The following is a 24351-nucleotide window of genomic DNA, read 5'->3' as shown; positions in this document are numbered from 1 at the left end:
ATATTTCTTTTAAGCAATTAACCCTGTATTTGTCACCTTAATACAGAGAGACCATTTTTATGTATTTTCTTTCTTTTTTATATAAAGCTTTCTTTTTAAAACCTGTTAAAGTTTTCTTTACTGGGAAATTTCAGGGAAATTGAGTCTGTACTCACCAGGGAATTGGTGGGAGGAAGAAATCAGGGGGAGATGTGTGTGTGTTGGATTTGCTAGCCTGATTTTGCATTCCCTCTGGGTGAAGAGGAAAGTGCTTTTGTTTCCAGGACTGGGAACGGAGAGGGGGAGTCACTCTGTTTGGATTCACAGAGCTTGTGTCTGTGTATCTCTCCAGGAGCACCTGGAGGGGGGAAGTGAAAAAGGATTATTTCCCTTTGTTGTGAGACTCAAGGGATTTGGGTCTTGGGGGTCCCCAGGGAAGGTTTTTCAGGGGGACCAGAGTACCCCAAAACACTCTAATTTTTTGGGTGGTGGCAGCAAGTACCAGGTCCAAGCTGGTAACTAAGCTTGGAGGTTTTCATGCTAACCCACATATTTTGGACGCTAAGGTCCAAATCTGGGACTAGAGTTATGATAGCATCCCACTGGAGAAACACCACAAACAGGATTATAACACAAATCATAAACAAACAAAAAAACACCAACTCCAGGTATGTTTGGCAATGTCCTTTTCCCCTAAGGGTCTTAAGTCCAATCACCCCAAAGTCCAACAACCCAAAAGTCTCTGGTCAATGCCACCCCAGAATTCGAGAGTTTATCTGCAGTGTTACCCCCACCCCCAGCATGGGTGGAAAGGGGGGGAGGGGAGGAGTCCACACAGGGTGTTAAGGGGCACTTTACGTGGGCCAGGGCCAACTGCTCCACCTCTCCATGGAGTTCTGCTGCAGCCTTCACCACGACCAGCTCCACCACACCAGCTGTGCCGCTCCTCCAGCTGTCCCTGCAAACCGCTTCATTCCATTTATTTACAATCCCCCCAAACAAGATGCAAAAATTATAGAGGAGTATAGAGAGAAACTGTTCCATGGACTGCTCCAACATGCTGCAAACTGCTCTGCTCTGCCAGCCACTTAACAATAGGCCTTCAGGCTCCCCCACTAGTTAACACAACACTTTATGATCTCAATTCAGCTCTTTCAGTGATTTCAGCTCTTAGTAGGGGAGCCCCGGTGCACCATTGGCCCAACATGAATTCAGCTCAGCAGTCTCTAGCTGGACTCCTAATAGAATCAAAAATTAGCTCTTCTCTAACATTGGAGAGATGAGGATGTGCAATTAGCATTCCAGGCCCTCAAAAGGGGCCCATACCATCAGGTACACACACCAGTCCCCAACCTCTCTCAATTTATGGGGTTTTGGAACCCATGTCCCATGTTAAGCAAGTACCACCCAACTGAGGTTGAGTCATTTCTGTCACAAAGCAGTACCACAGCTCCCCATTCACACAATCAGGGTGACAAACTTTTTTTTCCCTGCCCCAATAACAAAGAAATTGGGGATGCCAGAGCTGTTAAAATCACCATCCCAAGCTGCTGTGGGGTTATGCTAAGTGGGGGGGGGGGGGGTGGATGCCAATGCAATTCTTGAAATTCTTTCCACACTCTCTACAATTCACCACCAGATGTCAGGGTAGCACCAAACAAACTGAGCACCCTGAACCTCTATCTCCACATTCAAGGCGTAATTAAACCTGCTCCATGCCTGCAACAACCACTGGCCTACTTATGGTTTCCCGTCAAAGGGGGTCTGCTTCCCCTGGCAGCCCAGCCCAGCCTCATCGTCAACCACACTAGGGCTCCTTCTATGTCTCCATTCCAGCAAAGCACTTACGCAGCTGACTAATCCCATTCAAGCCAAGCACATGCTTGAAATTAAGTATATGCTTAAGTCCTTTGCTGAATCAGGGAATAAACAGCAGTTAGTGGCCCTCTGGCCATGTTGAACTCTCATAAAAACAGACACTCCTCGCTTTAGGAATAAAAAGTTAGTATTATGCCAGAAACTGTCTCTGAAAAGGAAGACAAGGTCATAAATTTCAAAGAGGGAGAAAGACCTAAGACATACAAGAAACTTTAAAAGACAAAAAAAAGGTAGGAAAAAATAATTGTATATAAAAGAGGCAAGAAAAAGGATGCTATAATTTTGTTCTCTGCTTTTGTCTGCTGTCCTTAACAGACTAAATTTCAATTGGGGAGGACTACTGATCCTTGACTCCTGAAACACTGCTCTTTTAAAAGAATTTAAAAAACACCAAGATGTAAAATGAAGGAGCTGTTCAGTCTAATAAGGAATAAACCACACCAGGTGTGCATGAGACTCTCTTTCTTGAGTACATAAACGCCACCTGCTGGGCGATACACATTTGTGGCTTATTGCTATAATCATCACCCCATCTACGGAGGTTATTAAAAGCTATGTTTCACATGCTCTTTTCCTGGTACTAATCCTCAAAGGTGAATAATTTATGCATTTGCCTTTTTTCTTGTCAACAAAAATACCTGAAGGTCATGTCTAAACTGGGGAAATAGTCCCAAAGATTCAAATCAGTTTTAAAACTCACTGGAGGGAGCCACAGTAGAAACAAGGATTTAGCAACTAGAAGCTGCTTTTTAGAGGGTTAGGTGCTTCTTAGCACTGGTGTCTTGTCTATGCAGCAGCTCTGAACAAGTCCAAATTTTAGGGAAAGCTACAGTAGAGGCAAGAGTCAAATCTTCATTTTTGGAATATTTACTCCATTTAGGCAGACTGAAGAAAAGTATTGGCCTGGTTCATACTTTCAGCATCAGTCACTCTCTATTTAACTGCAGAACAGCAGTGTTCACACCGTTGCTGAATGTCTGTACAAAGAGCTGTGCTTCAGTGTGATTTATGGTGAAACTGTAATTGCATTTAGAAAACTAAGGCACATGCTAACTGTGGCTCCCGGGTGGGGATGTTAAAATCAAAATGAACAGTATTTACCGGTCCACTTTTTAGTGACAGGTCATTTCTTCTTTCTTGTTAAGAGTTGCACAAACCTGTCATTTGTGTTTGACCAATGGAACTAAACAACTCCACCTCCCACCCAGGAAAGGAGGAGGCTAAGCTAGAATATAATCATAGCTCAGAATATCTGGGTTGGAAGGGACACCCTCACACTTTGTGCAGTTTTTAAAAGGGGAAGCTAACTGAAAACTAGTTTGCCAGCAGGGGAGTCAAGACAGCCATTTACATCCAGTCCAGACCGACCTATTTCACCAAATAAGGCAGGACTTATGGCACATGCCATTGGGACATGGAACAGATGCCAGAGAAAAGTGCCTGAATCCCACCCCGTAATTCCTACACTCTCTCTCTCTCTCTCATGTCAGTATCTCCAGCCACACCCACTCACGGGAGTGCACATGACCCTGCCTGAAGTATTCTAAAAGAATCCCAGCTGTAAGGCAGCTCACTGCACTAGGGAGTAGCTGGGGAGTAGCTGGCTGTAGACAATCACTAAGACAACTGGGAGTAGCTGGCCTGTAGACAATCACTAAGACAATTCCTAAAAATTCCTTTGGTTGTGGAAGTTTCACAGTCTAGTAGTTTAGGCCCCAGTAGACAAGTCAGTGAGTCAAACCAGGCCAAACTTCAAGCCTTCCAGCTGTTGAGTCCAACCTGTCTTTCTGTACTGAGATCTATACTCATTCCTATACACTCATCATCTAAGCCCTTTTGAGGAGTAGCTTCCCATGCACCCTGGGAGGTATCTAGCTACTGCTAAATAATCAGGCCACGTTATATGAAGTAGGGCTCCATATCTGTCATAGAGGTTGCCAAACTCATGGATTCCATGACCTTCTGCAACAGCCAGTATGGCTGCCCAAGCAGCTAGCCCCAGAGCCAGCCACACTGGCTGCTGCACAGGTGGCCCTGGTGACCACCTGAGCAGCGGTGTCAGGGGCAGCAGAAGCAGCCTCAGCTGGTGCTGCTGGCCGCTGCACCCCCCTCAGATCAGCGGCCCTTTCCCCCAGTTAAGATTTAGTCAAGGGTTTTTTTAGCACAAGTCAGGGATAGGGTCATAGGCCATTAGTTTTGGGTTTTTGCCTGTGACCTGTACTAAAAATACCCCTGACCAGATCATCGCCCTAACAATAAGATATGCCCTTGTGGATTTTAAAAAGCCACAAGTTGTTCACTGCCACTTTAATTTAAAATGTCATTCAACATTTTTCCTTTAAAAAGACAGACACAGTCAGAACTATTTTATTAATTGTATGGTTACAATGTAAGGGTTATTTTGCATTGACAATGGCTGCTTAGCCTTGCTTTGACACTGGAAAATGGAGCTAACCCAAAATATGTTCAAAATTCACCGAGAAAACAGGAATCTAAGGCTGCTGGTCACTGTTTCAATAAGAATATTCTTTCTGAGAACCTTTGACAAAACTTTAAAAACGGTATGTTACATCAGTCAGTATATACCATCACGTTGGTCTAGGAGGTGCTATTTCAATCCCAAATAGAATGAAAAGGGTGCTCTGGCTTTTATAAAAGTGATATTCAAACATTATGAACACAAACAGATATAAAGGACAGATTCTCGTTAACATACCTTTGGTACATTGCAATTGGAGGCTAGTAAGCCTCAATAAACAATCTTGGGAATGCGGTAATTCAGTACAGATGAAAGGAAGAAATATTCACAGAACAAACCATTGCACTGTGAAAGTATGACAGTAAGATTTACAAAGGTGAGCAAAAGCACGAGGCTGGCCTCTGGTCACTAAACACAGCATTTGCCCAAACAACAATAAGCACAAATGCAAGCTCTGCGACACTACATCAGGATTCACGCAACTCAGAATAAATTACCCTTATGTCTGAGAGGTAATTTTTGAACTAGTTCAATCATTTGCCTGTAGGGCACAACTGTATTCGAAAAAATGGGAAAAATTAAAGACAAGTTATGCAAGTGTTACCCTGGCAAAAGAAACACTACAGCATGATCACTTTAACAAGAAAACACACTGATTTTCTTCACTTAAAAGCTGTAACTTGGCAAAAAAATCATCAAGAATATGTTTTATATATCATACAAATTTAGTTGTTTAAAACTAACATCTGCATCTGTCAGCAGCAGCTACATTTAGACATATGGAAGGCTACGTTAAACTGTATTATTTCAAAACTAGAATAAGCATTTTTCCATATTGAGAACATGCAGCTCTATCCACCTCCTTGGCCTTCTCTCAAATCCTCTCCAGAATTAAGTGCAAGTTTCATTGATGAATGAAATGTACCACTTATCAAATAAAGTGTTGCTTCTTTCTAATACATCACACATTATTGCTTTACTTTACAGATAACAGACAGTGATCTACACTCTATAGCATTTAAGGCAATTCCCACAAAAACATCCTAAGTGTATTATATGGGATACATACTTCATTTCACAAACTATACTAATTTTGATATTTTAAAATGTAGGAACAGATTCAACTAAAAAGTTGACCAAAACAGATTGATTTACATTGTTGTAGTTACACTTTTACTAAGGTAACAGCACAAGTGCCAACACAGAATGGAAAATATTTTTGCTTAGGATAAATCAAACCAATAGCACCAAAGATAAACAAAAAAGACTAATAGGAAGTACTAGGACACATTTCATAGCTGATCATTTTCTTGTACATCTGAGAATTTCCCTGGAGGATTTGTTTGACAGCAGAATATATCTGGTGAGTTGACTCATGTTTTCCAATCACCGTATGCAGGTTGATTAAAGATCTGACTAACTGCCACACATATGCGTATTTTGTGTTATTTATTGCCAAGAAATGTTCAAGACATAACTTAGACACTTAAGCTGTCTCTCTCTCATGACTTTCAATGTATTAAATCAACATCAATATTTGCAAATGCTGAGCAAGTTTGTTTTCATGTAACTACTCCACATGCCTTGGACATTCATTAATAGCTACTTATTCTCTGTTGGTCTCTGCTAGAAGTAATTAGTAATATTGTTAAAACATTTCTGGCTTCAGAGTGTCAATTTGCAGTGAAAAATTAAAAATGGCATCGGTATTTCCATTAGTGCAGCCTCTCAGTGACTCCAGACCAAATTTACTGTTTGCAAATGACAAAGATGTTTAATCTGCTAGCACCACAAATTCACTACGATGAGGACCAGCAAGAACTGAGTCACATTTGTTTGAAAATGTTGCACCTACTATATACAGCAATCTTTCACTTGCAAACACTTCTTCAGAAGTTAGCAACAGAAATTTTCATTTTCTTTGGCTCGCTAATGCACACTTCCAGTATTAACATATACTCACTCTCTCCAGATATATTATTTATCTCTCTCTCTCTGGATAGACAGAGTATATGTTAATTTATAAAACAGAAATTTATAAAAACAGAAAAACTCTGAGAAGGATAAGGAGAAATATATATATTCATTTCAGGGCATAGCATTTAAAATGGCACCCTAAGAAACTTTTTTTTAAATTGACTAATTTACAAAAATTCAAACAAACATTCAAGGTGACATGAGTTCCTTGAAGTATACACTAGGCACACAACCATGCTCATAATAAGATGCAGTTGAATCAGGACAGCTTTAGTTCCATACAGCAGGATGAACTGATAGAACTGGCACTTAGGCAGAAAATGGTATTTGTAAACTACGCCAGTTTGAGCTGGAGTCATTGAGACAGACAGTGAATTGCCAGATGCCATTTGAAATCAGTTTTCAGAGCAGAAGAATTACACGTTTAATTGAGAAGCTCAGAACTTGTGTATCTCCTTTGGGGCATTTAAGAGCCTTCTACTCCCATTAAAAAGAGACTATGCAACTGACGAGATTTCTGTGTAATGCGAGAGAGAGATTTTGTACTAGCTACACAATGTACATGAGGGACCTTCATTTTGTGGTTGAATAATTATAGGCACTGGCCTTTGCTGTTCACCGCTTTGACTACAGTAGGGTGACTATGCAGTCAGAAGACACTGTAGTCAAGATTACTCATTTCAACAGATTGATATGGAGCATAACTGTCTTAACTAAAAGCCACAAAAGCTTTAAATAGTCACAGAAAATGCTTAGGACTATTTCTAAGTTTTTTCTAAATAGCATATTACCTTTTAGGTTTTATTAAAGGTTCTGTTTCCATGAGACATCACTAAAGAAACAAACAGCTCCTTAAACTAATATGCAGCAGGCAAACACTTTACTGGATGAGAGCACAAGGAATGGAGTGTGCATACTACCATGGAAAAGAGATGGTTGCTGACCATTCCTATGGAAATAATTTCTTTAACTCCTCAGGACCGGCTTTCCATTTGTTTTAATAAGAGGATTAGAATTATCTGTGCTGTAATGCAGCAGAAGTGAAAATAAATACAGTAGCTTCAGATAGTGGCCCTGGAAGGCAAGCAACCACAAGGCCTGTGGTATTTGAAAAGAAAATTTGTGCCTCTAGACTGGGACACAGTGCTGAATGTCCTATGCACAATAAAAACAGCAGAAAATTAGATGCTCTGAACACAAAACTCTGGAAATGTCTCAACTTAGGACATGGCAAGAGTAACTATTTTAATGGAAGTTTTTCACACCAAATGTTTAACACAAGAGAGTGTGCTATTTCTGTTTGAGTGTGGAGGATCAGGCATCCTGATTTCTTCATGAGAACGCATGCACATACTTTAGTTAATCAAGGATACATTCAAATAAAAAAAAAATGAAACTTTTTTTATTTGATTGCAAGACTAGAAAATACCTTTCCACTCAAGAGTTCAGAAGCAGAAAAGCCACCAAGAAATTAAATTTCTTCAGATCAAATTTTAAAGTCATATTTGTAGTTTTTCCTCCAGCCTGGGCCATATAAAAGATTTACCTACTGCACAGAGAATGAAAATTGGTTAAAAAGAGAAGGGAAAGAGTAATATGGTCCACGTTAGAAGGGAAGACTCAAGTTTCATAACAGGGCAATGCTGAATACCAGGCCAATGCACGATTGGCATTAACAAGCCACTGTTCAGTTTTTAAGACTCCAATGTCCCATATTAGTCTCATCACCTTACCTTTTATTAGAGGATACCCTTAGTTTGCATTATTGGTGTAAAGAAATTTTTTTGCAGCAGTCAATGTCATACCTAAGAGAACAGTGACCTGGAAACAGTTTTAGTACATTTTTACCACAAAAATTGGGCTAAGGTCCCATAACTTGAGGAATTTTTTCCAGCATTTCTTCAGCGTGAAACTGGAAAGATTTACAATGAGAAATCTCTTCAGATGCTCTAGCAGACAAACAGGTTAGTGCAGTTTCCTTGCTAATATTCTCTAATACTGCAAATACACTGGTTTTGCATTTTGTACAACTCAGCCACAGAATGAGTCATTCAGAAAGTCATACAAACTATTTCTTAGCACCAATCCACAGGTATATGGTATTGGGTTTCGCCATTTGCAGTATCAAGTTTCAGCTTTGAATACCTGATGCTACAGAGACCTTTTTAAAGGTAGCTTTCTCTGAAAGTGATGAGCGAACACTACAGCAATACGAGTTCCACCTCTCTTCAAGCAGAAGGTTCTATACATTCCACCTTTTTTGTTTCTCAAGAAACCCTCAAGTACATGGAACTACGATTTATCTGTGGCAGCAGCGAGGTTCACAGGACGCTGTCTTACGGCATTTGTTGAAGAGTTTCTGTCTGCTAACTCTTTATCCTCTGCTTCATCATCTGAAAGATCCTCCTCATCTGCTTCTTGTTCTTCATCCAGTTTTTTCAAGAGCCGGGCTGATTCTGGTGCTAATTTTTCTTAAAGAGAAAACAAAAGTACTTTCATCTCAAGACCTATTTGTTTGCACAACACCTAACAGGTCTGTCTAGGAATTCCGATACACATGAACATTAACTGCAGTGGTTTAGACACAGCAATTTTATTAACCACAAACCAGCAGAAGTTGGGAATTCCAATATTAAATGTAAAATGACTAAGCCAGGGGTCGGCAACCTTTCAGAAGTGGTGTGCTGAGTCTTCATTTATTCACTCTCATTTAAGGTTTCACGTGCCAGTAATACATTTTAATGTTTTTAGAAGGTCTCGTTCTATAAGTCTATAATATATAACTAAATTACTGTCGTATGTAAAGTAAATAAGGTTTTTAAAATGTTTGAGAAACTTCATTTAAAATTAAATTAAAACGTAGAGCCCCCCCGAACTGGTGGCCAGGACATCCAGGCAGCGTGAATGCCACTGAAAATCAGCTCACGTGCTGCCTTCGGCACACGTGCCATAGGTTGCCTACCCCTGGACTAAACATTCATTGCTGCCAAAGGAATTATGTCACTTGTGTTCCTGGATTACTGAGTAAATATGACCTGGAATAAGACTCCCTCAAGTTTTGGACAGGGAACCTAAAAGCACCAGTTAGAGGTACACAGGGCTGAGCCTTCTCCTCACATGTCTTTATAACACTCATTAACCAATCCCCATTAGTACCACACCTCATTTTAATAAATCCCAGTGAAGCATCTTAAACTGAACTGTTGGATTATGTTAACAGATGTAAACCCCTCCTCCTTTTAAGATGAGGCATGTCTTCTTTTGTTCTCAATCTGACTACCAGTTCCAAACTGGAACTGAACTGAAACATGTTGAAGCCCAAACTTTTAATTAATTTAATTATTAGCTAACTGAGGTGGTGAGGGAGGAAATATCCTCCAAATACACCACTACCTCAATATAACACCATCCAGTATAACACGAATTCGGATATAACATGGTAAAGCAGTGCTCTGGTGGGGGCAGGGCTGCGCACTCTGGTGGGTCAAAGCAAGTTCAATAAAACATGGTTTCACCTATAACACAGTAACATTTTCTGGCTCCCAAGGACAGCGTTATATGGAGGTAGAGGTGTATCTAAATGTTGCAAAAGCAACTTTCATCATAACAATATTCTGCTCTCCTAACCCCAGTCATGATCCTATTATGAAGCCTAGACACTAGATAATCACAGTTAAAATGCAACATCACTGACCAGCAAAAAGTCAACATTTTAGAGAACGTTTCATGGCCAGCAATAATAAGCCTCATATTATATACCCGTTTTATCACACGAGGACTTACTCACTGGCTTCCTCTAACAAAATGAAACCCTTAGAAACATATAACACGCTTACTTTGATAGTGGTGCTGCTGTGGTCTGTGCCTTTTGGATGGACAGAGACAGTCCGCTAAAAATACCATGATCTGAAAAGAAAAAAAAGTTTTCATTCAATAATTCTAAACTTCTACATTGCATTAATCCACCACGCTGTATAAAAAGCAGCTTTTGTTTCTCATAATTGAAATTTTTTCACTTACAAGTCCAAGTATCAGTCCTGAAAACAGAGTTGCCAATGCAAAAACAGCATATGATCCCCAAACTGGCATACCAACATTTTCTGTAAAATAATTGTGGCAATTCTAAAAAGACAGACAGACATTAGTCATTTCAAGAATGGCAAAATACCAAGTTTTTCTTTATTCAAGTTAAACAAAAAAATCAGACTTGCAACACATACCCTGATCCACATGGACAACTGAAACAAAGCAGACATACTGCTCATCCTGAAATAAATCAGAAGAGTGAAACTGGAGACTGCAATTTTTTTTAAGGCAAATCAGAAGCACGCAGATCTATCAATCTCCCATTCTGATTGTTATTCATTAGACTTACACTGAGCAACGTTGATTTTGCTACCATCCCAAAGTATCGGGCTGCTTTCCTAACCACTTCTCTTTTGCCCTTTACTCTGAAATAGAGCTCTGTGCGGATATAAAATATGTATCCGCATCTGATCCATGATCCGCAAATATGCCCAGCAGACATCCGCATCTGTGGATACGATGCTGATACCCACAGATTTGCAGGGCTTTAGATATAAAATTTGGATCCACTTCCATCCTCAAACTGCAAAAATCCACATCTGCGAATGCAGATATCAACCTGATATCTGTGGATTTGCAGGGTTCTAGATATAGTCTCTCCCTCAGGAGATGGGCATTATTTGGTACTTGAGTATATTTCTTCTCCAAGCTTCTGAAGGACATCTAGAGATTCCACACACTACGTAGAACTTGCACCTGCTGGCCTATGCATTTAACTCTTTGTTAATGCACTAGACTTTGTTCCTCAAGGCAAACATAGCCTATACAGTACCAATTACGTTTGTAGTCAAGTAACTAATACGATCCAAAAAGCATCTTAAACGTGACATTGAGACTACAGAGTTACAATAAAAGTCAGGTATCAGAGGGGTACCCGTGTTAGTCTGGATCTGTAAAAAGCGACAGAGTCCTGTGGCACCTTATACACTAACTGAAGTATTGGAGCATAAGAGTCAGGGTATATAAAAACTATGGTCCCTATAGCAACGCTAGCTTGGCCACAATGCACACGCAGAAATATAAAATATTGAATATAAGTAACAGAGTTATTGGTGTAGGAATTCTAGGTTTTAGCATTTCCTGATCTTTCATTGTTACCGTGCTATCTTTGCACAGCTGTAAGTAGTATTCAATTCAGCCCCCGTGTGTGGTTTTCATTTGTGTTTTGTTTTTAGGAAAAGAAAAGCTAAAAGACGACATTGTGAAAAATTAAGCCACTTTCAGTACTTGAGTGTGCACCTATGAAAAGAGACATGCACAGTGACTAAGGCACAAACATTAAAGATATCGATTGTACACTTGCAGTAGTCATTTTTCTGTTGACCTTAATTTAATTAGTAGCCTATTTGTTTCATACTTGATTGTGGACCAATTCTTTCATTAAGATGAGTTGCACGCTCAGTTTCTGAACAAAGTGATGGCTTTTAAATGGGAGAAGTATTCTTACACCTTTGTAAAACAGATGTCACAATTTTCCTTGACCTTTCAAAAACAAACACTCCCAGCCCCCCACCCCCACCAGAGGCCAAAGATTTGAGGCCTAAAGGGCACTGCCCAGAAACGCTGAGCAGGACTGCAACTGAACCTGATGTTATTCTAACTGCAGAAAGGCTATAATATGAACACAGGATTTGTATTTTTGTACAGAAGAGCTCAAATATTGTTTAGACTGTGCTCCCACGACTGTCGAACTAGTACAGCGTATAAGAATTTGGGATCACCCAAGTCAAATTATAGAACCTTGATTCTGGAATGCCATTTTACTATGCAATTCCCCATCTACTACCCCATCCCTCCCCCAAAATAACAATATACCATCAGCATTTACAACATAGGAGCATTGCAGTAGTTAAAAGCAAGCAATCTTCAGAGTTGCTCCTCAAAACCACTGGAAGGCTAGATAGCATTTCAAACAGCACAATTCTTTTGAGACTGGGTGACATCACTCTCCCACTGTTCCCTGCCTGCACTCATCACAGGTTGCATCTGATTTGCCTCCACATGTTCTTTACACTGCCAGCGCTCTAGCACAATGATATACTCTTTCCAAAATTTCAGCTGTTCCACTCAAGCGTGCAGAACAAGTACATTAGCCTATGAAAAATCTACAACGTGCAATAAAAATACAGTGAGAGATTCTCAGCTCTGCAAAGATTATCCTCACCAGCATAATGGACCCTGACACAGCCTCATTCGAACAGGGGACAGAAAGTTACATTTACCCCTCTAAGGCAGTGGTTCGCGGCTTGTTCAGGGTAAGCCCTGGGCGGGTCGCGAGACACTTTGTCTACCAGAGCATCCGCAGGTACAGCCGGTCACAGCTCCCAGTGGCTGCGGTTCACTGGGAGCTGCCAGCGGTCATACTTGCGGACGCTCAAGTAAACAAAGCGTCTCATGGCCCACCAGGGTTTTACCCTGAACAAGTCGCGAACCAAGTTTGGGAACCACTGCTCTAAGGTGAACCAAGCAGTGCTATGCACTAGATAATTTGTTCCACAGAATCCTCGAATGTGCATGTGTCTAGTACTGAAAATAATACAGATACTGATAAAATCATACTGATACTTACAAGACAGAGCAAGGACCAAACCAAGAAGAAACTGGTTCAACAGACTTCCATTCTTGGTCACTGATGAAATTTATGAAGTCATTTTTAGTTCTTTGGCCTTGGTACCTCCTAAACTCTCCATTTTTACAACTGTTCAAAGAGGAAAAAGTTAGATGAGTACCTTAGGATGCCAGATACAGTACAACTATCATGGTAGCTGTGTAGCACAATCTAGCCACATAGCATTCATGTCTGTTCAATGGCATTTTCCTCCTGTATTCTCTATAATCACTCCTTTTATCCTACTTTAAAGTCAAGAGTCTTAGAAAAAATTGAAAGCAATCAATATCATTTATCTGTCAGAGTACAGGATCTTTACTAGACTCGTATTGTGTTACTACAGAAAGATGACAATCTTGCCAGTGCCTCACCCAACGGCAGCATTAAACCCACGTAATAGACACAAGTTTAAAAAATGGAAGCACCCATTACAGAGATAGACCAAGGCATGGACTAACCGCAAAAGAATAATTGGATGACATTCTATGCCCCATGCTATGCAGGTGGTCAGGCTAGGTGATTATAAATTTATGATTAATGCTACAAAGAGCTTTGAGACTTCCCCCTCTCCGTCCTAAAAAGTCTATCTCAATAAGGCAAACAAATAATCTACAATCATTTTGCCAAGAAATCCAACATTTAATAAGATGATCATATTTCCCCTATTACTGCGGATTTTGAGTACTTACTGATAGATAGTGGGAAGTGCCGTTATGACAAATCGCCCACTCAGACCTGCAGAAGGACACAGTCATTTTTAAGATGTTAAGAGCATTTTGAACTGGGGGAGAGGAAACAAACAGTGTCGGACAATAAATGTGTTTATCATAGATATCTTGACAAAAAAATGATCAGAATTACAGGGGAATAACTGATGTACAAGCATAAATTGACACACACACTGGAAAGACAGCAAAGTCTAATGGATATGACACTCAACAAGGAGACAGAAGTCCTGGGTTCTATTCCCAGCTCTGCACTAATTGGCTATGGGGCTTTGGGCAAGTTATTTCACCTGTCTGTGCCTGTTTCATCTTTTGTTTATTTAGACTGTAAAGTCTTCAGAGCAAAGACTGTCTTTTTCTGTGTGTTGTACAGCAGCTTGTGCAAAGGGAACCCAATCTTGGTTGGGGCTTCCAGGCACAACAGTAATGTAAACAGGGTGGAATTTTCAAGGGCACCTAAATGATTTAGGAGCATAAGTACCATTGACTGTCAGTAGTACTTGTGCTTCTAAGCCACTCAGGCATTTTTGGAAATCTCAGCCATAAATACAGTTAATGAGCTCTCACTACAATTAAGGATATTGTATTGTTCTGATTGCCTCTATTCATTTTACTTAAAACAAGCACGCTCAACATTTCACTTTAGTACAACAAAACAAAACAAAACAAAACAAAACAAAAAGCATACGAAGCAACACAGCCTCTGGGTACTGCACAAAGTGTAAACATCTGTATAAAATACTGTTTCTTTTTTCAGATATGTAACAAGGATTACCTGGCTGTTCTGTGACATCCACTTTTGCAATGTTAATTTCAAGATCTTCCCCCCATTCAGCGAACTTTTCCCATTCAGGCTGTAAGTTCTGACAGGCAGGACACCAGGGAGCATAACTGAAAAATAAAGTCCGTCTCAAAAAACACAGTGGGAGAAAACACAATACTATTTGATCCAACCATACAGTAATAACCCAGAATATAAACACTGCATTACAAGTAATGTGCCTAGTGATTTAATACACACTAACACTCCAGTGCTAAAGAGATATTAACAAATGGGCAGCCACACCCCATTTTAACAGATTAAGCAAATTATAAAACCGATTACCACAGAGTCAGCTCTGAGCTATCACCATTTCACTTTAAAGCCATGCCTTCAGGCCTCACAAACTCACCACCTTTACTACCTCTTAAGTAACAGCCCCCCAGGGGACAATTGTTAGCAAAACTGAGTATGGCAGACAGTGGATGTTACAGTTATCGCAAGAAGTCTACACAAAGGAGAAACTAGCCTCTGTTTTAAAAGCTGCCCAATCCTGCCTGAGACAGTGGTGCAGAATCATAGATGAAAAAAATAATCCCAGTTAACAGACCTTGCACCAAGGGAGATTTAGGCTAGACATTCACTAAAAGGGGCTTCTAACGGTCAGGGTAGTTAAGCATCGAATAGCTTAACTAGGGAGGCTGGGGACTCGCCATCACTGGAGGTTTTTAAGAACAGGTTAGGCAAACACTTGTATCACGCCTAGCTGATATGCGGCCCTGCCTCAATGCGCGGGCTGGAGGGGATGACCTCTGGAGGTCCCTTCCACCCCACGGGGGCAGGAGTCTCAGCACAGCTAGAGGAGGCAGGATCCCCGCGGCAGGCTGCACACCGCGCCGGGAAGGGGGGCTGGGCCCACGGAGCCCCACCCCCACCGCCGCAGCAGGACGGCCTGAGGGAGGGGGCGCCCCCCAAGACACACCAGGGCCTGCTGGGAGCACGGGGCGACGCCCCAGCGGTCCCGAGAACACTCGCCCCCCGGGAGGGGCTCGCGGATTGGGAGGGGGGCGAGGCCCGGACACCACGTCCTGCGCGGCTGGGGGGGGGGAGGGGAGACAGCCTAGGGCGCAGCGGGCCGGGGGGAGGGGCGGTCCCTCCCGCGCACTCACAATTCAATCATCCACTCGCCCTGCAGCAGCTCCCGCCACGTCTCGTCCGTCAGCGTCTTCACGTCACTCCGCTTCCCCAGCGCGCCCGGGCCGGCCAGCAGCGCCAGCAGCCCCGCCGCGGGGACCAGCCAGGCCACGGCGCAGCGCCTCACGGAGGCCGCCATCTTGGTTACGCGGCCGGCGCTTCCTCACTTGAGACTTCCGCTTTCTCTCCAGCCCAGCGCGCTTACTGCGCATGTCAAGGAGAGCTGAACCCCGCCTGCGTCGCTGGTGGAAGGGCCACTTCTGGCGCATGCGCGTTCTCGGAGAGCGCGCTGATTAGCTCAGACTGCGCATGCCCGAACCGAGCCCCGCACACAGCGCTGATGGCGGAGCCGACAGCAGCCACTCAGAGTGCATGCGCATTTCGGAGTCGCCCGATCAGCCCACATTGCGCATGTTCGGGTTCCGAGCGGTGAGGCGCGCATGATAGAAGTGCGGAGCGGTCCGGGACGTAGATGGGCGGGTCCGGGCTGAGTGAAAAGCAGTTTAAGGCGGGCCTAGAACGTTAGGGAGCCAATAGGAGGGTGCGTGCGGACAAGGCCTGATGCAAAGGGGAGCCTTCGCGGGGGTGGGGTGCCTGGCTGCCCTTCCCCTCCCTTACCTAGCTCAGGTTACAGGCCCTGGCATCTTCCATCCCCTAAAGTCCTCCCCTGCTCTCCCACTCCCCACACAGACAGTCCCTACTGCATCACATCTCTCCCCCCTTCGAGACTGAACTGAGCGGGGTCACTCTGCCCAGTGACCTGGGGAAGTTCAGGGCCCCCTCTCCGGGACAACGCGTCCGCTGTCAGGTTGGCACTTCCCTTCACATGGACCACGTCCATGTCATAGTCCTGCAGGAGCAGGCTCCACCTCAGGAGCTTGGCGTTGGCTCCTTTCATCTGGTGCAGCCAGGTCAGGGGAGAGTGGTCGGTGTACACGGTGAAGTGTCGCCCAAAGAGATATGGCTCTAGCTTCTTAAGGGCCCACACCATGGCCAGGCATTCCTTCTCGATGGCCGCGTAGCTTTGTTCCCGGGGTAGCAGCTTCTTACTCAGGTACACGATGGGGTGTCTCTCCCCCTTTTCATCCTCCTGCATTAACACTGCCCCCAGTCCCGTGTCTGAGGCATCAGTGAACACCATAAAGGGTTTGTCAAAATCTGGGTTTGCCAGAACTGGGCCACTAACCAGAGCCTCCTTCAGCGCCCGGAAAGCCTCCTGGCACTGCTCAGTCCAGACCAGCTTGTCTGGCTTCCCCTTTTTGCACAGTTCAGTGATGGGGCCGGCTATGCCGTTAAAGTGGGGCACGAACCTTCGATAGTACCCCGCCATCCCAATAAAGGCCTGGACCTGCTTTTTGGTTTGGGGAGCAGGCCAGTCTCTGATCACCTCCACCTTGGCTGGTTCCGGCTTCAGGCAGCCGCTCCCCACCCGATGGCCCAGGTAAGATACTTCAGCCATCCCCACCTTGCACTTCTCAGCCTTTACTGTTAACCCAGCCTTTTGGAGTCGGTCTAGGACTTGTTTAACCTGGGACATGTGGTCCTCCCAGGTCTGGCTGAAGACGCAGATGTCGTCAATATACGCCACGGCAAAACTCTCCATCCCCCTCAGTAGCTGATCCACCAGGCGCTGGAAGGTGGCCGGCGCTCCCTTGAGGCCGAAGGGCAGGGTCAGAAACTCATAGAGCCCCAGAGGGGTGATAAAGGCCGATTTCAGCCTGGCACTGCCCCTTCCACCAGCTAGTGAGCCCCGCAGCCACTGCCCCACGCCGTACTAGGGCCCTGAGGGTGCTAGAACCGCAGCCCCAATGGGGTGCTAGAACCGCAGCCCCGGGGGTGCTAGAACCGCAGCCCCATGGGGTGCTAGACCCGCCAGGTCTCAGGCTGTGTCTGTGCTAGAACCACAGCCCCAGGGGGTGCTAGAACCGCCAGGTCTCAGGCTGTGCTAGAACCGCAGCCCCAAGGGGCGCTAGAACCGCCAGGTCTCAGGCTGTGCTAGAACCGCAGCCCCAAGGGGTGCTAGAACCGCCAGGTCTCAGGCTGTGCTAGAACCGCAGCCCCAAGGGGCGCTAGAACCGCCAGGTCTCAGGCTGTGCTAGAACCGCAGCCCCAAGGGGCGCTAGAACCGCAGCCACAGGCTGTGCTAGAACTGGCAGGTCTCAGGCTGTGCTAGAACTGGCAGGTCTCAGGCTGTATCTGTGCTAGAACCGCAGCCCCAGGGGGTGCTAGAACCACTAGGTCTCAGGCTGTGTCTGTGCTAGAACCGCCAGGTCTCAGGCTGTGCTAGAACCGCAGCCCCAAGGGGTGCTAGAACCGCCAGGTCTCAGGCTGTGTCTTGCTAGAACCGCAGCCCCAGGGGGCGCTAGAACCACCAGGTCTCAGGCTGTGCTAGAACCGCAGCCCCAAGGGGTGCTAGAACCGCCAGGTCTCAGGCTGTGTTAGAACCGCAGCCCCAAAGGGTGCTAGAACCGCCAGGTCTTAGGCTGTGCTAGAAGCCCTGCCCCAGGCTGTGCTAGAACCAGCGGGGCCCAGGGGGTGCTAGAGCCGGCGTGTCGCAGGCTGTGCTAGAACCGCAGCCCCAAGGGGTGCTAGAACCGCCAGATCTCAGGCTGTGTCTGTGCTAGAACCACAGCCCCAGGGGGTGCTAGAACTGCTAGGTCTCAGGCTGTGTCTGTGCTAGAACCGCAGCCCCATGGGGTGCTAGAACCGCCAGGTCTCAGGCTGTGCTAGAACCGCAGCCCCAAGGGGCGCTAGAACCGCCAGGTCTCAGTCTGTGCTAGAACCGCAGCCCCAAGGGGTGCTAGAACCGCCAGGTCTCAGTCTGTGCTAGAACCGCAGCCCCAAGGGGTGCTAGAACCGCAGCCCCAAGGGGTGCTAGAACCGCCGGGTCTTAGGCTGTGCTAGAAGCCCCGCCCCAGGCTGTGCTAGAACCAGCGGGGCCCAGGGGGTGCTAGAACCAGCGTGTCTCAGGCTGTGCTAGAACCGCAGCCCCAGGGGGTGCTAGAACCGGCAGGTCTCAGGCTGTGCTAGAACCGTGCCCCCAGATGGTGGTAGAACCGTAGCCCCAGGGGGTACTAGAATCCCAGCCCCAGACTGCTAGAACGGTGGCCCCAGATGATAGTAGAACTGACAGGTCTCAGACTGTGTTAGAACTGCAGCCTAAGGGGGTACTAGAATCCAGGCCACAGACTGCTAGAACCACAGCCCCAGCAGGTGCTAGAACTAGCAGGCCTGAGGCAGTGCTAGAACCGCAGCTCCAGATGGTGGTAGAACTGGCAAGTCTCAGATGGCTAGAACTGCAGCCCCAGAGGGTGCTAGAATTCTGGCCCCAGACTGCTAGAACTAGCAGGCCTGAGGCAGTGCTAGAACCACGGCCCCAGATGGTGCTAAAACTGGCAGGTCTCAGACTACTAGAACTGCAGCTGGAGAGGGTGCTAGAACCAGTGGGTCTCAAACTGCTAGAACCGCACCCCCGGTGGTGCTAGAACCAGCAGATCTCAAACTGCTAGAACCACAGCCCCAGGAGATGCTAGAACCGGTGTCTCTCAGGCTGTGCTAGAACCGGCGCATCTCAGGCTGTGCTGGAACCCTGGCCCCAAACTGCCAGAACCACAGCCCCAGACTGTGCTAGAACCTTCAGGTCTCCATACTGTGCTAGAACCAGTGGGGCCCAGGCTGTGCTAGAACCGCAGCCTGAGGAGGCGCTAGAATCCCGGCCCCAGGCAGTGCTAGAACCGTGGCCCCCTGGGGTGCTAGAAACAGCGGGGCCCGGACTGTGCTAGAACTGCAGCCCCAGTGGATGCTAGAACCAGCGGGGTCCAGGTGGCGCTAGAACCGCAGCCTCAGGCGGCGCTAGAGTCGTGCCCCCAGATGCCGGTAGAACCGCAGCCCTAGGGGGTACTAGAATCCTGGCCCCAGACTGCTAGAACTGCTGCCACAGCAAGTGCTAGAACTGCAGCCCCAGATGGTGGTAAAACTGACAGGTCTCAGACTGTGTTAGAACCGCAGCCCCAGGGGGTACTAGAATCCAGGCCCCAGACTGCTAGAACCACAGCCCCAGCGGGTGCTAGAACTAGCGGGCCTGAGGCAGTGCTAGAACCATGGCCCCAGATGGTGGTAGAACCGGCAGGTCTCAGACAGCTAGAACCACAGCCCCAGGGGTTGCTAGAACCATGGCCCCAGATGGTGCTAGAACCGGCAGTTCTCAGACTGCTAGAACCGCAGCTGGAGAGGATGCTAGAACCGCATCCCCTGTGGTGCTAGAACCACAGACCCAGGGGATGCTAGAATTGGCAGGTCTCACACTGTGCTAAAACGGCGGCTCCAGGGGGTGCTAGAACTGGTGGGTCTTAGACTGTGCTAGAACCACTAACCTAGATTGGTACTAGAACCAGGGTTCCAAGCTATCCTAGAGCCGTGGTCCTAGGCTGCAAGAGAACCAAAGACATAGGCTGGTATGAGAACTGGGAACCTAGGCTGAACTGGATCTCTTGCCTGTTCCTAGACTTAGCAGAATTCAATTTCCATTTTTTAAATAATGTTTACTGATAGGATCGATGTTTATGTTTAAGCTTTTTAAAAATTGTTATCCTTTTAAATGTTCACAGTGTGCAGGATTATGGAATTTAAATGTTATTTTTAGATGTTTATCAGTTTACCTTTTCACAGTTGTGGGAAACTATGGGAGAGTCAGACAATAATTATTTAACGACAATAGATGAGATTCAAAAAGTTAAAGGCTTATAAACCCTTGAAAACACAAATTGTCAACATCACATCAAAATATACAGAGTAAGTATCTTTTAAGTCAAACTCTAATAAATTCTCAAGCAGCATTTCTCACTTTGTCTATCTGTAAATTTTGACTACCAACAGAAATATTTTTTCATCAGTTTGTGTGTATGGTGAAATTAACATTTATTGACATTTGCCAATAAAGAGGTAATCCTTCCAAGCCTATCCATTCCTGACCCACTAAGTCACTCAGACCCCACTGCACGAGCACCTGCTTATCCTTACACCTCTCATGAGTCCGAGTTCATCAGAGCTGGAGAACTAAAAGTCCAAAAGACACATTGCACAGCTGGGATATGGGGGGCAGACTAGATCTTCCTCCACCTTCAACAGCTGCTGGCAAAAAAACATGAGTTTTCTCAGGGCAACTCTGAGACTGGAATGAACTCCCACAGGAACCAAAGATCATCACAAACTTCCCCACTTTCCATTCCCAGTGCAAGGAGGACTTCTTCACTCTGTCTTCATTAACATAACACAGAGCAGCGTGGACATTTAAAACAAAAACAAACTGCTACTAAAACAAAAACACTAAAGACCAAGTTCTCCCCACTGGGGAGAGGATGAAAGCGAATGACCCACACACAATGGATGTTAGTCAGAAGTGGAAGGTTCACAGTAATGAGGGCAGTATAAGAACCTGAATAGAATAGAATGAAGGGATGTAATTTCAGCCCTGTGGCTTCCTGTGTTCTTCACAGACTTGAAAGCCTCTCACACCTAGGGTTGAAAATTAATCAAAAATAGAGAAAAAAATCATGAAGGGTTGTTGCCACTACAGGGATGAATCCCATAGCATTTTGCTACATTCCGTTTATATTGTAAATTCTTTGGGGGCAGGGAGGGACCATGTCTTCCTTACATATATGTACAGCCCCTAGCACAAGGGAGCCCAGGTTCATGATAGTAGGTTGTACCACAATACAAATAACATTTTTCATTTTCTGTGTGAATCATTTTCTTTATATCCCTCATTTTGGGGTCTTTCTTGTTGCTTTATTTCCCACATGAGGGGCCTTGGAGTGGTCTGGCCTGGGTGCAGAATGAATTACTAGAGCTGTCCAGGAAAAATAATAGATGAGGTTTTGTGGCTATATTGGCACCTACTGTATTATACAGTGTGTGTGTTTTTAAAATAACTACAAGTTACTAAGAACTTGCTGACTCAGCTTATTTATTACTTCAATGGTCAATGCTTTCGGCACGGCACCCATTGTTGCTTTTTATTTTGGTTTTAACTGGATTTTTGCAAATTATAGATAATCCAAAAACATATCCCTGTTTCACATCAGTAATGATATGTTAAGACTTTTCTTCTGTTCTTCAGAGCAGCAGTGCTCCTCTTCATAATCTGAGATGCAGTCAAGAATAAGAGAGTGGATAAGTAGTAAGCATGTCTCTTATCCTAGTAATGAATCTTATACAAAGATTCATGCAAATCTCTTTTGCTTTTTATTGATGATTATTGAACAAGTAGAAGCTACTGCACGTTAGTTTTAATCTCCATTATCACATAGAATTTACTTCTAAATATACAAGAAAACAGATAAAGTTTTTTGGAACCTGAGGACAAAGAGACCTTTAACAAGTCTTACACAGTCCAGAATATTCAAGAGACACTGCCAGGGACAAGAAGTTTGCTTGGCCTTAAAAATTACAGTAATCTTTTCCGGGGGTTTTAGTTCTTGGTTGATTTTGCTGTAAAATCTCCTGTAGACTTAAGAGAATTAAATTGCAGTGGTTGTGAGCGGACCACGCTGTAAACAAACACCTTCTCTGATTGCAGCCTCGTTCTCCGAGTATGTCTACACTACGAGATTATTCCGATTTTACATAAATCGGTTTTGTAAAACATCGTATAAAGTCGAGTGCACGCGGCCACACTAAGCACTTTAATTCGGTGGTGTGCGTCCATGTACCGAGGCTAGTGTCGATTTCCGGAGCATTGCACTGTAGGTAGCTATCCCGTAGCTATCCCATAGTTCCCGCAGTCTCCCCATTGGAATTCTGGGTTGAGAGCCCAATGCAAAAACAGTGTCACGGGTGTGTCATAACATATTCCCAGATTTGGACCTTAGCGTCCAAAATATGGGTGTTAGCATGAAAACCTCCAAGCTTAGTTACCAGCTTGGACCTGGTAAAGCTGCCACCACCCAAAAAATTAGAGTGTTTTGGGGCACTCTGGTCCCCCCAAAAACCTTCCCTGGGGACCCCAAGACCCAAATTCCTTGAGTCTCACAACAAAGGGGAATAAACCATTTCCCTTCCCCCTCCTCTTCCAGGTGTTCCCTCCCTGGGTTCCTGGAGAGATACACAGAAGCAAGCTCCGTGAATCTAAACAGAGGGATTCCACCCTCCCTATTTCCAGTCCTGGAAAACACTAGTACCGAGATATCTAATCTCTCTTCCCCCTTACCCAGAGGGCATGCAAAGTCAGGCTAGTAAATCTAACACACCCAGATTTCCCCCTGACTTCTTCCTCCCACCAATTCCCTGGTGAGCTACAGACTCAATTCCCTGGAGTTCCCCACTAAAGAACAACTCCAACAGGTCTTAAAAAGAAAGCTTTATATAAAAAGAAAGAAAAAATACATAAAAATGGTCTCTCTGTATTAAGGTGACAAGTACAGGGTCAATTGCTTAAAAGAAAAATGAATAAACAGCCTTATTCAAAAGAACACAATTCCAAACACTCCAGCAACTACACACATGTAAATACAAAAGAAAAAAAAACAATAACCCCTATTGTTTTATGATCTTTGTACTCACAACTTGGAAACAGAAGATTAGAAAGCAGGAGACAGAAAAATTCTTCCCACAGCCGAGAGGGACAGACACAAGACAAAGAACAAAGAACTCACACCCAAAACCTCCCTCCACTCAGATTTGAAAAAGTCTTGTTTCCTGATTGGTGCTCTGGTCAGGTGTTTCAGGTTACTCCTTTCCAGGTGAAAGAGACATTAACCCTTAGCTATCTGTTTATGACAGGGTGATTCTGAGTAAATGTCGTCACTCAATCCTTTCTCCGTGAAAGCAACGGCAGACAATTATTTTGCGCCCTTTTTCCCTGGATTGCCTTGGCAGACGCCATAGCACGGCAACCATGGAGCCTGTTTTGCCTTTTGTCACTGTCACCGTATGTGTACTGGATGCCGCTGACAGACGCAGTACTGCAGTGCTACACAGCAGCATTCATTTGCCTTTGCAAGGTAGCAGAGACGGTTACCATCCCTATTGCACTGTCTGCCATGTAAATTGGTGATGAGATGACGGTTATCAGTCGTTTTGTACCATCTGCTGCTGTCATGGGTGCTCCTGGCTGGCCTCGCTGAGGTCGGCCGGGGGCACATTGACAAAAATGGGAATGACTCCCCGGGTCATTCCCTTCTTTATGTTTTCTCTAAAAATAGAGTCAGTCCTGCCTAGAATATGAGGCAAGTGTACTAGAGAACCAGAGAGCACAGCCGCTCCGTGTCAGAGCCCAGAGATCCAGCAGAAATGATGAGCTGCATGCCATTCACCGGGGGGTGCCCCTGCAACAACCCCACCCGTTGCTTCCCTCCTCCCCCAACCCTCCTGGGCTACTGTGGCAGTGTCCCCCCCCATTTGTGTGATGAAGTAATAAAGAATGCAGGAATAAGAAACACTGACTTTTTAGTGAGATAAAATGAGGGGGAGGAAGCCTCCAGCTGCTATTAGTCCAGACAGTACAGAATCTTTTCTTTAGACATGAAAGGCAGGGGCTGATAGAGCTCAGCTCCAGTTGCTATGATGAGGATGGTTACCAGCCGTTCTGTACCATCTGCCAGGAATGACCGGGAGTCATTCACATTTTTACCCAGGCGCCCCTGGCCGACCTCACCAAGGCCAG

General features: G+C 45.0%; 1 protein-coding gene across 1 annotated transcript; it reads right to left on the bottom strand.

The window, feature by feature from the left end:
* Positions 1-4202: 4202 nt before the first annotated feature.
* TMX1 (thioredoxin related transmembrane protein 1) lies at positions 4203-15840 on the bottom strand. Its single transcript, XM_030562862.1, has 8 exons — positions 15662-15840; positions 14508-14623; positions 13697-13742; positions 12969-13097; positions 10534-10579; positions 10334-10435; positions 10150-10219; positions 4203-8784 (listed from the first exon to the last, which is right to left on the bottom strand). The coding sequence occupies exons 1-8, from the start codon at positions 15823-15825 to the stop codon at positions 8606-8608; spliced, it is 852 nt and encodes a 283-aa protein (XP_030418722.1). The 5' UTR covers positions 15826-15840; the 3' UTR covers positions 4203-8605.
* Between the last annotated feature and the right edge of the window lie 8511 nt (positions 15841-24351).

The sequence above is a fragment of the Gopherus evgoodei genome, chromosome 4 (genome assembly GCF_007399415.2).
Source record: "Gopherus evgoodei ecotype Sinaloan lineage chromosome 4, rGopEvg1_v1.p, whole genome shotgun sequence".
In the NCBI taxonomy this organism is placed as follows: domain Eukaryota; kingdom Metazoa; phylum Chordata; order Testudines; family Testudinidae; genus Gopherus; species Gopherus evgoodei.
This window is presented reverse-complemented; position numbering and strand designations above follow the sequence as displayed.